The following is a 16,180-nucleotide window of genomic DNA, read 5'->3' on the forward strand; positions in this document are numbered from 1 at the left end:
TCATGTTTTAATATGTTTTAAGTAGAAATAGCTGATCCAGCAATATTCAGTTAATATTATATACTTGATTTAGAGCAATACACACTGATGGTCTTAATAAATGAGAGAGTCCTTGTAGCTGCCATGTTGTGTCTTAGCAGGGTACAGACGGTTCCAGGAGACGGGGGCAGTCAGCGTCTGCCCTCGGGAAGGAGACAATGTTATTCTTTGTGTTAAATAAAATTGTCAACATTGATTGTATTACACCTGTCACTACGCATGAGGGGGCGTTCTAATACCCTGATTTCATGAAACTATGGTGATGTGTTTTTTGAGACGAGATCTGAGACTGTCTGCATACAGTGTCCATCTCCCACGTGTGTGATCATTAAATCATCGTTTGACTCAACCCGGCCGGACCAGTATTATTATTGTGGGTTTTTGCTCTGGTGTCCATCCCCAATATTTTGAACCTTAACAAGAGTTTGAATGAAAACAACGGAATTAGAATGTACAGAACAGAATTTGAATGAAAACAACAGAATTAGAATGTACAGAACAGAGTTTGAATGAAAACAATGGAATTATAATGTACAGAACAGAGTTTGAATGAAAACAACGGAATTAGAATGTACAGAACAGAGTTTGAATGAAAACAAGGGAATTAGAATGTACAGAACAGAGTTTGAATGAAAACAACGGAATTAGAATATACAGAACAGAGTTTGAATGAAAACAAGGGAATTAGAATATACAGAACAGAGTTTGAATGAAAACAAGGGAATTAGAATGTACAGAACAGACTTTGAATGAAAACAACAGAATTAGAATGTACAGAACAGAGTTTGAATGAAAAAAAAAACAGAATTAGAATGTACAGAACAGAGTTTGAATGAAAACAATGGAATTAGAATAAAAAAAACTGAATTGAAATGTACAGAACAGAGTTTGAATGAAAACAACGGAATTAGAATGTACAGAACAGAGTTTGAATGAAAACAACGGAATTAGAATGTACAGAACAGAGTTTGAATGAAAACAACGGAATTAGAATGTACAGAACAGAGTTTGAATGAAAACAACGGAATTAGAATGAACAGAACTAAATTTGAATGAAAACAACGGAATTAGAATGAACAGAACTGAATTTGAATCAAAACAACGGAATTTGAATGAAAACAACAGAATTAGAACGAAAACAATGGACTATTAAAACAAACAACGGAATTAGAATGAAAACAACGGAATTTGAATGAAAACAACAGAATTAGAATGTACAGAACAGAGTTTGAATGAAAACAACAGAATTAGAATGAACAGAACAGAGTTTGAATGAAAACAACGGAATTAGAATGTACAGAACAGAGTTTGAATGATATCAAAGGAATTAGAATGTACAGAACAGAGTTTGAATGAAAACAAGGGAATTAGAATATACTGAACAGAGTTTGAATGAAAAATAACGGAATTAGAATGTACAGAACAGACTTTGAATGAAAACAACGGAATTAGAATGTACAGAACAGAGTTTGAATGAAAAAAACAGAATTAGAATGTACAGAACAGAGTTTTTAATGAAAACAATGGAATTAGAATAAAAAAAAACTGAATTGAAATGTACAGAACAGAGTTTGAATGAAAACAACGGAATTAGAATGTACAGAACAGAGTTTGAATGAAAACAACGGATTTAGAATGTACAGAACAGACTTTGAATGAAAACAACGGAATTAGAATGTACAGAACAGAGTTTGAATGAAAACAACGGAATTAGAATGTACAGAACAGAATTTGAATGAAAAAAAAACAGAATTAGAATGTACAGAACAGAGTTTGAATGAAAACAAGGGAATTAGAATGTACAGAACAGAGTTTGAATGAAAACAAGGGAATTAGAATATACAGAACAGAGTTTGAATGAAAACAACGGAATTAGAATGTACAGAACAGACTTTGAATGAAAACAACTGATTAGAATATACAGAAAAGAGTTTGTGTCAGGTTTCAGTTAACGGACTCAGGCGCAGACCGGGACTCCTTACAGGATTTACAGATTTTATTTACACAACGACACCAGGTGATGCTATTTACAAAGTGCTGGAGGGAGGGGAGGGGGGTCCAGGGTTCCGGGGTATGTGAGGGAAAAGACGGGAATCTGACGTCCTCCAAAGGCTCTCTCTCTTCACTCCCCACACTGGGGAAACACCATCCACTCACTCGTCCACGGGATGACAGGCAGGCAGGGAAAGGTCCGGGATAGATCTGTACACAGAGATTATAGTTAGAGGCGAACAGACGGAACGAACTCACAGATCCTTATTTACAATCTAGTGAGCGACTGACGCTGATAACTCAACGATCCAGCGACGAGTGACACAGTGCTGCTGTCTTAAATCGGCCTTGTGATTATCCCGATCGGCAGCAGGTGCGTGGGCCAGGGGCGGGAGCCCATAATGAGCATCGCCCCGGCAGGAGAGAGAGAGAGAGAGAAAACATGTTGCCTAATACAGAATCAGCTGGTGAGGCACAGGGACCATGACAGTTTGAATGAAAACAACGGAATTAGAATGTAGAGAACAGAATTTGAAAGAAAACAATGGAATTTGAATCAAAACAACAGAATTGAAATGTACAGAACAGAGTTTGAATGAAAAAAACGGAATTAGAATGTACAGAACAGAGTTTGAATGAAAACAACGGAATTAGAATGTACAGAACAGAGTTTGAATGAAAACAACGGAATTAGAATGTACAGAACAGAGTTTGAATGAAAACAACGGAATTAGAATGTACAGAACAGAGTTTGAATGAAAACAACGGAATTAGAATGAACAGAACTGAATTTGAATCAAAACAACGGAATTTGAATGAAAACAACAGAATTAGAATGAAAACAATGGACTATTAAAACAAACAACGGAATTAGAATGAAAACAACGGAATTTGAATGAAAACAACAGAATTAGAATGTACAGAACAGAGTTTGAATGAAAACAACAGAATTAGAATGTACAGAACAGAGTTTGAATGAAAACAACGGATTTAGAATGTACAGAACAGACTTTGAATGAAAACAACGGAATTAGAATGTACAGAACAGAGTTTGAATGAAAACAACGGAATTAGAATGTACAGAACAGAATTTGAATGAAAAAAAACAGAATTAGAATGTACAGAACAGAGTTTGAATGAAAACAAGGGAATTAGAATGTACAGAACAGAGTTTGAATGAAAACAAGGGAATTAGAATATACAGAACAGAGTTTGAATGAAAAAAACGGAATTAGAATGTACAGAACAGAGTTTGAATGAAAACAACGGAATTAGAATGAACAGAACTGAATTTGAATCAAAACAACGGAATTTGAATGAAAACAACAGAATTAGAATGAAAACAATGGACTATTAAAACAAACAACGGAATTAGAATGAAAACAACGGAATTTGAATGAAAACAACAGAATTAGAATGTACAGAACAGAGTTTGAATGAAAACAACAGAATTAGAATGTACAGAACAGAGTTTGAATGAAAACAACGGAATTAGAATGTACAGAACAGAGTTTGAATGATATCAAAGGAATTAGAATGTACAGAACAGAGTTTGAATGAAAACAAGGGAATTAGAATATACAGAACAGAGTTTGAATGAAAATAACGGAATTAGAATGTACAGAACAGACTTTGAATGAAAACAATGGAATTAGAATGTACAGAACAGAGTTTGAATGAAAAAAACCGAATTAGAATGTACAGAACAGAGTTTTTAATGAAAACAATGGAATTAGAATAAAAAAAACTGAATTGAAATGTACAGAACAGAGTTTGAATGAAAACAACGGAATTAGAATGTACAGAACAGAGTTTGAATGAAAACAACGGATTTAGAATGTACAGAACAGACTTTGAATGAAAACAACGGAATTAGAATGTACAGAACAGAGTTTGAATGAAAACAACGGAATTAGAATGTACAGAACAGAATTTGAATGAAAAAAAACAGAATTAGAATGTACAGAACAGAGTTTGAATGAAAACAACGGAATTAGAATGTACAGAACAGAGTTTGAATGAAAACAACGGAATTAGAATGTAGAGAACAGAATTTGAAAGAAAACAATGAAATTTGAATCAAAACAACAGAATTGAAATGTACAGAACAGAGTTTGAATGAAAAAAACGGAATTAGAATGTACAGAACAGAGTTTGAATGTAAACAACAGAATTTGAATGTACAGAATAGAGTTTGAATGAAAACAACGGAATTAGAATGTACAGAACAGAGTTTGAATGAAAACAACGGAATTAGAATGTACAGAACAGACTTTGAATGAAAACAACAGAATTAGAATATACAGAACAGAGTTTGAATGAAAAACGGAAGTAGAAAGTAAAAAACAGAGTTTGAATAAAAACAATGGAATTTGAATAAAAACAACAGAATAGAAATGTACAGAACAGAGTTTGAATGAAAAAAACGGAATTAGAATGTACAGAACAGAGTTTGAATGAAAACAACGGAATTAGAATGTACAGAATAGAGTTTGAATGAAAACAACGGAATTAGAATGTACAGAATAGAGTTTGAATGAAAACAACGGAATTAGAATGTACAGAACAGAGTTTGAATGACAACAACGGAATTAGAATGTGTTAATGGTCCGTGTACTTTTCGGTATTTGAAGTTTCGTTTCAGAAAGTATAATTTAAAAAAGAAAATGAGACACTTATTTAATTCTCAACTTAAAAAGCTAAAATGAAAAACTTAAAACAATTGTTTTTTTCATTTTGTCCTTTCGCACATCAGAAACGAAAAACCCAAGAAAAAAGAACCAGAAAGGGCCCTTTATTTATTTTGTCTGAACCGGAAGTTTTAGTAGGTCAACAACCTGTACAAGTGATGCGCAAACTTATGGCAAACACTGTAGTGTGGACATCATGACGTTGGAAAAATACTCAGACGTGATCATGGAGATGGCAAAACAAGGCCTGTCATCGGAAATTATATCAGAGCGTCTGTCATATGAACACGGGGAAGTGAGAGGATTTTCTGCGAGAAATGTTAGAAAGTTTTGTGCTGAGCAAATCACTAGCTGTCGACTCTCGGACACACGGTTGGAGCTTGAGGTGACACAAGCTATAAATGAGGTAAGGTACTTTCTTCCTTCACCTTATGACTGTGTATGGTTGTCTTAACTGGGTTGTAAGGGGGTTAGTCTAGACTGTGTGCGCGCGCCCGCGCGTTTTAGCGTCTTGCGGGTGGTGGGTAACGTTAGTTATTTTAAAGATGTCTCTCATTGGTATTTGTACAGTTAATTAGCACAATACTTTAGCTTTACACATTTGCTTTCAGAATAAGCTACTTTACATTTGTTGTTCTAGTAGTAGCATGATCTTTTATTTTAAACAGGTGGGCCCAACATATGGCCGCAAAATGATGAAGGGCTATCTGTCCACAAAAGGGGTACATGCTGCAGAGGGACGAATTGGGTCAATTTTAAGAGAGGTGCATCAACCTTATCATGAAGCAAGACGCCAGGTAGCCTATGTTATTTAATCTTCCACTAGAACTGTATTCCAATGTTCTTTGTCATATTTGTGATATACATCATGTAATGGTAGGGCCTAATTCTGTTTAACAGATGTACGCCCTGCTTTAACAGTTACTTGACTCTTCCTCAAACGTATGATCAAATCTGCCTTTATCCAGTCAGCTGTCATTTATTTTTGTGATTTTTTTGTAAGGGAGCTCGGAATCTTAATCCCACACCGTACCATGCTGAATGCATGGGGCACAAGGTTCACCTGGACCAAAACGAGAAACTTGTAATGTTTGGAGTCACCCATGTTTTAGCTGTAGATGGATTCAGTAAAAAGATTGTGAGTCATTCCACAATGCCAATCAAAAACAACTTGAGCATCTATGAATATGTTTTCAGGTAATACAACCTCTCAAACCATTTATTTCATCTTAAGTGTTTTGATGGACATGTTAGTCATATTGGACATGAGCTGCACCCAAATTTACAATATTTGAATTTAAATTAGACATGCAACAGATGGGTCTGGTTATGTTCCTGAATATAATATATTAAGAACTTACCAAACATTTTGATCAACATTTTCTATTAATGTAAAAATAAATAAAATGGAATTGCACATGAATCATTTAACTACTTTATTGCAATTAATCAGTGTTCATTTATGAATGGAACAAGGTTCTTGGATTTCCACATATCTTTCAATTGTTCTGACATACATCTAAAGTCTGAGCATGACAGTGACATTGCAAAGAAACTTAAGAAATATATGTTGTCCTACTACAACTAAAATATTACCCAAAAAAAACATGAATGAATACATTCAAAATAATAACACCTTTGCTGGTCTTAAAGCAAAATAGTTAATAAATGTTCTTTATTTTTCCTGTACCAGACCTGCAGTGATCACCTATGGTATGTGGGACCAGGTGCGAGTAGACCATGGAAAGGAATTTTATTTAACACTGTTCATGCAAGAGATGCTGTCACATCATCGCTTCAATCAGGAGAGACTGCCTTATTTACAGACCTCATCCACAAGAGTAAGATTTAAGTACCATTAACATCAGCTGAAATTCTTATACTATTACGTGTACTACTACGTACATTTAAGACATGTTTCTTTTAACTCTTTTAGAACCACACAGTTGAAAGGATTTGGCCTGAAATCAACAACCGTGTCAACTACCCACTAAAAACTGCCCTACTCCAGCTGATGGACCAGGAGGAGATAGATATGGAGGATAACCTTGTGCGATACTGTGTGTCCAATCTAACCTGTCAGCTGTGTAACATTGGTCTTGCAAGTGTGGTAGAATCATGGAATGCTCATAGAATCCCAGGTAAAAAAAAAATAAAAAAAAAGTCAGATTGCTTACAACCCTGATAATGAACATTTAAACACCTCCTCTATTTTTTACAGGAAAAGGCATACCAAATCACTTTGCAGAACATGGGTGTAAAAGAAGAATTTCTCCAGAGCTCTTGCCAAATGCACTTGAAGCAGCAGACCTTTACAGGCAGCACTTGGGATCTGCACTCAAAGAATATTCGACTTTTGGAGTTGATCCCTTCACAACCGAACAGGACAAACTTAGAACAGAGAGTCATTTTGCAGAAAAATATCCTGATATTTCACATTTGTTTTTTAGAGCCGTAAATGGTGACTTTATGCCATACAAAGAAGCTCTGCTCTGTCTCATAAACATAACTCAGAGAAATGTATGAACCACTGCATCTGTAAACTGTACAGAACAGACAAAAAAAAAATCAACTGACTGTAAACATTTGTGTGTACACACTACATTACTCCTCTGCAAAAAAAGATTTCAATACAGAAAATGCAGCTGTTAGACCAGTAATTTGTAGAACTCCGTTGTTACTCTCCCTGCATTTTGCACAGTGCTGTGATGTCTCTTGCCACTGTTCCACACATGTCTTGCAGCCAATAATGCTTCTGCAGCACAGTGAGAACACTGGATCCTCAATGATGTCTGCAAAAGTAAATCAGATAAGTGAGACTGTTATCCATTTATGTTGAATTTAGTTCAAACTATAGGTTCAAAGTCAGTCTTGACATAAATTTACAGACAGCATGCAGAATATTTTTGGTTATTCTGTAATTCCTCTTGTTCACGCTGTTCTGAGAAAGTCCCTGTCTATATTTTTGTCTATAATTGATGAGGGGCAAAATCAGTACATTTTCTCAATTAGCAAGCAAGAAAAATGAAAAAGTTACAGGTACTTGATTCAATATATGCAACTTGTCAGCCGGTGATCGGCTGTGATCAGCTGATCACGGGGCCGGGGTTAAAAGAGAGACGCCACCCACCTGTTCGCCGCTCAGACATCAGTATCCTCGTGTCAGGAGCTCCGAAACTCTGCCGACGTCAGTCTCCGCCTGATTCAGCAACTGTGAGTTACAACCCCTTTCAATCCTTTTTCTCTTCCCGGCTCCGCTCGCTCTCTGTCTGTAACGACCGTTCCGAAGCCACGCTTCGTTCTCAGGTCATTACTAGAATAACTGCGTGTCTGCTCCAAACCCACCGCTAGCCTTCGCCGCGCTTGGGTCTAGCCAGCACGCCACACGGGCACGCCGAATTACTGTGTGCGATCCGCCCGGCCGTGACAGGATGTCTGAGCCGCATGTAGACCCAGCGGAATTCGAACGGCTGAAAGCCGAAGTGTTATATCTTCGCGGTGTGGTGGATCGGATGAGCACAAAGATGGAGTCTCTCACCGAAACTGTCCTCCAGCTTTCCTCTTCCGTCACCTCGCTGCAACGTCAGCCAGCGCCGGTGAGCGCTGAACCCCGGATCGGACTACCCGACAAGTGGAACGGAGTAGACGGCCGGCCTGATGGATTGCTCGCCACCTTAGACATGATGTTTGAATGTCAACCCACTAAATACGCCACTGCCCGTGCAAAAGTGGCGATGCTCACCTCTCTCTTGTCTGGCCAGGCTCAGGAATGGGCCGCGGCTCTCTACAACAATAAGTCTGCAGCGTGTAATGACTATGCTCTGTTTGTGGAGGAGTTAAAAAAGACTTTCGTTCCCCCCAGCAGTGAAGTGGAAGTGGAGTCACAGCTGCTTCATCTACGCCAGGGCAGCCGACCAGTCTGTTACTTCGCCTCCCAATTCCGCACCCTGGCTGCTAAGCTTCAATGGGGAGATGCTTCTCTGCGCTCCATCTTTCTAGAGGGGCTGGCTGATTACATCAGAGACGAGATGGCCGGCCGTGAGGCGCCAAAGACCTTGGATGAGGCCGTGGACCTTGCCCTGAAGATCGACCAACGCGTGATGTCGCGGCCTCGCCATGCCCCTCGGGCCTTAAAACCCTTCCAGCCTCAGCGGACCACGTCGTCGCGACCTCCTCTGATGGAGCCACGGCTAGCCCAAGCAGCACATCCAGCGAGGAGCCCATGCAGCTGGGTGGACTCCCCAAAGAGGAGAAAGAGAGACGCTGGCGTGAGGGCCTCTGCGCCTACTGTGGATCAGCTCGACACCGTCGTCCCCAGTGCCCGCTACGGCCGGGAAACGACGACGCCAGGTAGACTGCGGGGGTGTCCCACCTGGCCCTTCCCACTCCTCCGATCCCTCTCGTTTTCTGTTACCGGTCACATTTCACCTGAAACACCAACAGCTCTCATCCGAAGCCCTCCTGGACACCGGAGCCGCCGAGAACTTCATCGACCCAAAACTAGCCTCTCGGCTCCGCATCCCATTGACTTCCGTCGACCGATTTCTCCCGGTGACCTCAGTAGACGGGCGACCACTCCAACCCTACCCGGTCCAGTTCCAGACCCAGCCAGTCCGCATGTCTGTCGGGGATCATCAGGAGGAGATCCGGTTTCTAGTAGTCTCGGCCTCTTCCTCTCCCCTCATCCTCGGATACCCCTGGTTCCGTCGACATGACCCCCACGTCTCCTGGTCTTCCTGCCAGATCCTGGACTGGGGTCCCCGGTGTTCACGCCGCTGCCTCCTCCTCCGGACTGGACAGGACTCAAAGCCAGAAGAGGCGTCACCCCCGGAGCCCATCGATCTGGATAGGATCCCTCCGGCTTACCATGACCTGTCCGAGGTCTTCAGTAAGAGGCGAGCCTCCGCTCTCCCTCCTCATCGCTCCTACGACATGGCCATCGAGCTCCTCCCGGGAGCAGTCCCTCCTCGTGGTCGCCTGTTCTCGCTGTCAACCGCAGAGAACAAAGCCATGGAGGAGTACGTCACTGAGGCTCTCCAACAGGGCTTCATTCGCCCTTCTACCTCCCCTGCAGCTGCGGGGTTCTTCTTCGTAAAGAAGAAAGACGGCGGGCTTCGCCCCTGTATAGACTACCGAGGCTTGAATAAAATCACCGTTAAGAACCGCCATCCTCTTCCTCTGCTATCCACCGCGCTCGATTCCCTCTCCCAGGCCTGCATCTTCACCAAACTAGACCTACGCAGCGCTTACAATTTGGTGCGGATTAGAGAAGGGGACGAATGGAAGACGGCCTTCATCACCCCTAACGGGCACTGGGAGTATCTGGTGATGCCCTTCGGCCTCTGCAACAGCCCTGCTGTCTTCCAACACCTGATCAACGATGTCTTGCGGGACATGCTGGGCCGATGGGTGTTTGCCTATCTGGATGACATCCTGATCTACTCCCGCACCGAAGTGGACCATATTCGCCATGTGCGGGCCGTGCTAAGCAGGCTGCTCGAGTACCAGCTGTTCTGCAAACTGGAAAAGTGTGCCTTCCATCAACGGTCCACTACCTTCCTGGGCTTCACCATCTCCTCCAATGGCCTGACCATGGACCCGCAAAAGCTCCAAGCCGTGACCCAGTGGCCTCTGCCTTCCAGCCTTAAGCAGCTACAGAGCTTCCTGGGCTTTGCCAATTTTTATCGGCGCTTTATCCGCAATTTCAGCACCATTGTCGCGCCACTGACATCCCTCACTAAACCAGCTAACCTGCCCAGGCCCTTCTGCCTCCCCCCTGGTGCGAAACTGGCCTTCCGAGACCTTATCCGTCGGTTTGCTACAGCTCCCGTCCTGCTCCACCCTGATCCTGCCGGAGATTTTGTGGTGGAGGTGGATGCCTCCGATGTTGGCGCTGGCGCCGTCCTCTCTCAACATGGCCCGGATGGAAAACTTCACCCGTGCTGCTATTTTTCAAGGAAGTTCTCTGACACGCAGCGACGGTATGGTGTCGGCGACCGGGAACTCCTGGCCATCAAGTGGGCCTTGGAAGAATGGCGGCATTGGCTCCTGGGAGTGAAAGAACCATTTCTGATCTGGACTGATCACCAGAACCTGATCCATATTCGTTCTGCCAAGCAGCTCAACCCAAGGCAGGCCCGTTGGGCCTTATTCTTCGAACCGTACAACTTCCACCTCGCCTACCGCCCTGGCTCCAAGAACACCAAGGCAGACGCCCTCTCCAGGCAGTTCACCCAGGACGACTTCACGTCAGACCCTGGACCTATCCTACCGTCTCATTGTTTCGCTGCCCCCCTTCGGTGGCCCTTGGAGGACTCTATCCGGGACGCCCTGACCGCCGAACCGCCTCCGCCGGAGACCCCAGCTGGGCGGCTCTATGTGCCATCCCGGTGCCGTCAGGAGGCCTTGCTCTGGGCTCACTCCTCCCCGCTCTCTGGTCACCCAGGGCCCGACAGAACCCTCCAACTCCTCCGTCGTGCCTTCTGGTGGCCCTCCATGACTCGGGACGTCCGTGACTTCGTTTCCGCCTGTGACACCTGTGCTCGGGCCAAGTCCTCCACCCAGCCGCCCGCTGGCGACCTTCACCCTCTCCCGGTGCCGAGACGTCCCTGGTCCCATGTCGGCCTTGACTTTGTTACCGGCCTTCCATCTGTGGACGGTCTTGACACCATCCTCACCTTTGTGGACCGGTTTTCTAAGGCGGTGCACCTGGTCGCCCTGGCCGGCCTCCCCTCCGCCAAACGGACGGCCGAGCTCCTCCTGGACCATGTCGTCCGGCTTCACGGATTCCCCAAGGACATAGTCTCCGATCGGGGGCCACAGTTCACCGCCAGGTTCTGGAAAGCCTTCTGCCGCCTGATAGGAGCATCTCCCAGCCTCTCGTCCGGCTATCACCCTCAGACCAATGGGCAGGTTGAACGGACCAATCAACAGTTGGGGCGCTTCTTACGGTGCTTCGTCTCCGCCCAACCGTCGCTATGGCCTCGTTACCTGGTGTGGGCTGAGTTGTCTCATAACCTTCACATCTCTTCCGCCACCGGTCTCTCGCCCTTTGAGGTCTGTCATGGATTTCAACCTCCTGTCTTCAGCCATCAGGAAGCGGAGGTCGACGTGCCGGCTGCTGAACGGATGGTCCGCCGCTGTCGCCAGGCCTGGATCAAGGCGCGGGCTGCCATTTCCCGGGCCAACGCTCTGTACACCCGGCAGCATCGTCGCCGCCACCGCCCGGGTCACCCCTTCCGGCCGGGGGACCGCGTCTGGCTCTCCACTAAGCACCTACGGCTGCGCGGCGAGTCCAAGAAGCTCGCTCCCCGGTTCGTCGGCCCGTACGAAGTCACCGCCCGGCTCAACCCCGTGGCTTACCGTCTCCGGCTTCCGCCCGCCATGAAGGTCCATCCGGTTTTCCACGTCTCGCAGCTTAAGCGGCACGTCGCTTCCCCACTGGCGCCCCCCTCCCGGGCCCCGCCCCCGCCCAGGATCGTCGATGGGGGTCCTGTCTACACTGTCCGTCGGATCTTGGACTCCCGTCCCCGGGGCCGGGGGGTCCAGTATTTGGTGGACTGGGCTGGCTACGGCCCTGATGAGCGCTCCTGGGTGCCGTCCCGCTTCATCTTGGATCCTTCCCTCATCTCGGATTTCCGTCGCCGCCGTCCTGGCCCGTCGGGTGCCGGTCCTCGGGGGGGGGGTCCTGTCAGCCGGTGATCGGCTGTGATCAGCTGATCACGGGGCCGGGGTTAAAAGAGAGACGCCACCCACCTGTTCGCCGCTCAGACATCAGTATCCTCGTGTCAGGAGCTCCGAAACTCTGCCGACGTCAGTCTCCGCCTGATTCAGCAACTGTGAGTTACAACCCCTTTCAATCCTTTTTCTCTTCCCGGCTCCGCTCGCTCTCTGTCTGTAACGACCGTTCCGAAGCCACGCTTCGTGCTCAGGTCATTACTAGAATAACTGCGTGTCTGCTCCAAACCCACCGCTAGCCTTCGCCGCGCTTGGGTCTAGCCAGCACGCCACACGGGCACGCCGAATTACTGTGTGCGATCCGCCCGGCCGTGACACAACTACAGTCCCATTTTAAATGTGAACTTTTTAGTTTTACATTACTGTGAACAGTGTACCGTCACCCATACTGACATTGTAATCAATTTGAAAAGCTATACTTTCATAGTCAAGATTGCAAGGAGAACCCAAATTAAATGTGCATGTAAACTTTTGAATGTTATGTTACAGTAGACCTGCATCTTGATTGTCTGTGCCTAAGTATTTAAATGGACACTGCTGAATAAAGAGCCTATGTTTGGTAAAAAAATGTTTGTCCAAAGTAATGATTGAATGTGGTTTGACATTGTTTTAATTGTAATTAAAATGTTAGTGTAGATGTAATGTATTTACTAAGCAACATTTGAACATACTCATACAAACCACGCAGCTAAATCCCTCCTTGAGTGTCTGCAGCTTGGGGGTTGTGACTTTCTGGGCAACTGCAAGATCAGTGAGCTCTTTGATTGCTGCTGTGACAGCTGGCAGACTTTGAGATGCCAACACCAACTCTTCTATTTTGTCACTCACTTCTCCCAAACTGGCACTGTCATCATCTTTACGGCTGCTACAAATAAAAATGGATAATCAGATGTCAAAGCTACTTACTGGCTTAAAGAAACATCACATCACTTACTGATAGATGATGATTTATGTAGTGATGTCTTACTGCTATTATAGGATTTAAATCAAATTAATTCTTCTATATTGATGTTCATCCTATAGTATATACATATTTATTCACATACCTCAGTTTCTTCCTCTTTGTTCCCTGGAGGCAATTAAAGTCTTGTTCAGGCACAGCAAGAATTTTTCGTGCATTTTGTCTCCAGTACTGTGACCCTACAGATGAAAAACAAAACCAAAGAAACCTGTTTAGAAGCCAATACCATATTACCCAATAAATATTACAAAGAGTCTGGTAAGACATGTCTCTCCATAAGATATGGGCTTTAGCTGTAATATTATGGCTCACCTGTTGTGCCCTCCGACTCCAGAATTGCATTGCCCTGTGCATCTGTCAAAATTATTGGGTTGTAATTACCAATGGCATCTTGCACTTTTCCTACTATCCCTTGAAGCGTAGCCTCAGACTCCAGGAATCGTACAACCACCATTCTATTGGGAATCAACCTCCCACCAACTACATCTGCAAAGTACACTGATCTGTAAAACAAAACATAATAATTTTACATATCTTGTAAAAGACAGCAGGCCACAAATCCATTCAGTGATTGCTATAGGCAAATTGTACTAAAACAGCTTTGCTATTCTTAACAATTCAACTATCCATGCACCTTATGTTTCTTTTTATTTTGCCTGTTCTGTAATTTAATATTCAAGAACACAGACTCATCCTACCTCTGAAATGTTTTGGAGGACATAGGGGAACTTGAAGTAGCCTGCTGTGAACGTGAAGGTGCAGACGCTGCCACAGCTGGTGCTCGCATAAATGCAAAACGCTGCCCGCTGGAACCTGCTGTTGGAATTGACTCCATGTCTTCTCCGTGGACTTCATAGTGACCTCTGGGTGTAAGGTCTAATGCGCTGAAAACACCAGAGACCGCACCGGGGAACATAGCCACGTTTGAATCATCCGTGATGTACAGAGTATGCGCGGATACCTGTTTAAGAAAAGTTTCCGTAAATCACGTTGCTCTGCTAACGTGATACTCCTGTGCACACGGTTAATAGGCTCTAAAGGCTTACTTATTAGCTAGTAGCCGGTAAAAGTCAATGAATAACTATTTACACATTAGCACATGTGCACAATTCACATATTAGCACAATGAAGACGGCTAGACATAGTATTAGTAAAAGTAGGCCTACATGAAATCACCAAATGTTAACGTTAGCCGTTCCGCAGTAAGGAAGAACAATAACGTTCATAAAAAAACTGCTGAAAGCAAAGTTTGCGAAGTTTACATATCTACCTGAAAGATGCGACCCAGTTTTTCTGCAGTCATGTCTTCGTCCCGGAGTGTCACTCTCTTAGTTTTCCTAAAAACAACGTAATGGTCCATCCTCTGTTTATTCCAGTGTAACTTTAAGGCCGTTGATCTCTTGTGTGGGGGACGGTGTGCGCGCGCCATAAAAAAATGCGCAGAAGAAGTACTTCCCGTTTCAGACATTGAAAATGCGTCTATTTTTTTGTTTTTGCGCTAGTATACTTTCATTATTTGAATCACGAAGAAATCCAAAAAAGCACGTCTAATTTTAAGTGTATGACGGCTATTTGTTACCACCGAATGAAAAAACAAGTTATTTTCGCCCATTTTATTCTTTATCAAAAATTTAAAAAATGAAAATTCTTTTAAATATCATTTTTTCGTTTTGGTTTCTGAAACAAAACTTCAAATACCGAAAAGTACACGGACCATTAATAGTCCATTGTTTTCATTCTAATTCTGTTGTTTTCATTCAAATGCCATTGTTTTGATTCAAATTCAGTTCAATGGAAAAACAACAGAATTAGAATGAACAGAACTGAATTTGAATCAAAACAATGGAATTTGAATGAAAACAACGGAATTAGAATGTACAGAACAAAATTTGAATGAAAACAACAGAATTAGAATGTACAGAACAGAGTTTGAATGATATCAAAGGAATTAGAATGTACAGAACAGAGTTTGAATGAAAACAACGGAATTAGAATGTACAGAACAGAGTTTGAATGAAAACAACGGAATTAGAATGTACAGAACAGAGTTTGAATGAAAACAACGGAATTAGAATGTACAGAACAGAGTTTGAATGAAAACAACGGAATTAGAATGTACAGAATAGAGTTTGAATGAAAACAACGGAATTAGAATGTACAGAATAGAGTTTGAATGAAAACAACGGAATTAGAATGTACAGAACAGAGTTTGAAAGTAAACAACAGAATTTGAATGTACAGAACAGAGTTTGAATGAAAACAACGGAATTAGAATGTACAGAACAGATTTTGAATCAAAACAATGGAATTTGAATGAAAACAACAGAATTAGAATGAAAACAATGGAATATTAAAACAAACAACAGAATTAGAATGAAAACAACGGAATTAGAATGTACAGAACAGAGTTTGAATGAAAAAAACGGAATTAGAATGTACAGAACAGAGTTTGAAAGTAAACAACAGAATTTGAATGTACAGAACAGAGTTTGAATGAAAACAACGGAATTAGAATGTACAAAACAGAGTTTGAATAAAAACAATGGAATTAGAATGTACAGAACAGACTTTGAATGAAAACAACAGAATTAGAATATACAGAACAGAGTTTGAATGAAAAACGGAAGTAGAATGTACAAAACAGAGTTTGAATAAAAACAATGGAATTTGAATCAAAACAACAGAATAGAAATGTACAGAACAGAGTTTGAATGAAAAAAACGGAATTAGAATGTACAGAACAGAGTTTGAATGAAAACAA

General features: G+C 42.9%; 1 protein-coding gene and 1 long non-coding RNA gene across 2 annotated transcripts; both read right to left on the minus strand.

Annotated features, from left to right (window-relative positions):
• Positions 1–2,014: 2,014 nt before the first annotated feature.
• On the minus strand, positions 2,015–2,514 carry LOC145432112 (uncharacterized). The gene is made up of 2 exons (XR_013912387.1): positions 2,323–2,514; positions 2,015–2,241 (listed from the first exon to the last, which is right to left on the minus strand). It is a non-coding gene; the product is annotated as an uncharacterized LOC145432112 (long non-coding RNA).
• A 10,289-nt stretch (positions 2,515–12,803) lies between these two features.
• Positions 12,804–14,417, minus strand: LOC145432410 (uncharacterized). The gene is made up of 4 exons (XM_080309270.1): positions 14,118–14,417; positions 13,732–13,922; positions 13,505–13,598; positions 12,804–13,323 (listed from the first exon to the last, which is right to left on the minus strand). The coding sequence occupies exons 1-4, from the start codon at positions 14,333–14,335 to the stop codon at positions 13,086–13,088; spliced, it is 741 nt and encodes a 246-aa protein (XP_080165396.1). The 5' UTR covers positions 14,336–14,417; the 3' UTR covers positions 12,804–13,085.
• Positions 14,418–16,180: the final 1,763 nt, after the last annotated feature.

This window comes from Astatotilapia calliptera, chromosome 12 (assembly GCF_964374335.1).
Source record: "Astatotilapia calliptera chromosome 12, fAstCal68.1, whole genome shotgun sequence".
Classification (NCBI taxonomy): domain Eukaryota; kingdom Metazoa; phylum Chordata; class Actinopteri; order Cichliformes; family Cichlidae; genus Astatotilapia; species Astatotilapia calliptera.

What these genes read in the sequence shown, in the direction of transcription:
- LOC145432410 (XM_080309270.1), bottom strand. Translation starts at nt 14,335, where the DNA reads ATGTTCCCCGGTGCGGTCTCTGGTGTTTTCAGCGCATTAGACCTTACA. An exon ending in TCCTCCAAAACATTTCAGAG is followed by an intron (nt 13,923 to 14,117) that starts GTAGGATGAGTC and finishes TTTGTTTTACAG; the next exon opens with ATCAGTGTACTTTGCAGATG. An exon ending in ACAAAGAGGAAGAAACTGAG is followed by an intron (nt 13,324 to 13,504) that starts GTATGTGAATAA and finishes TTTTATTTGTAG; the next exon opens with CAGCCGTAAAGATGATGACA.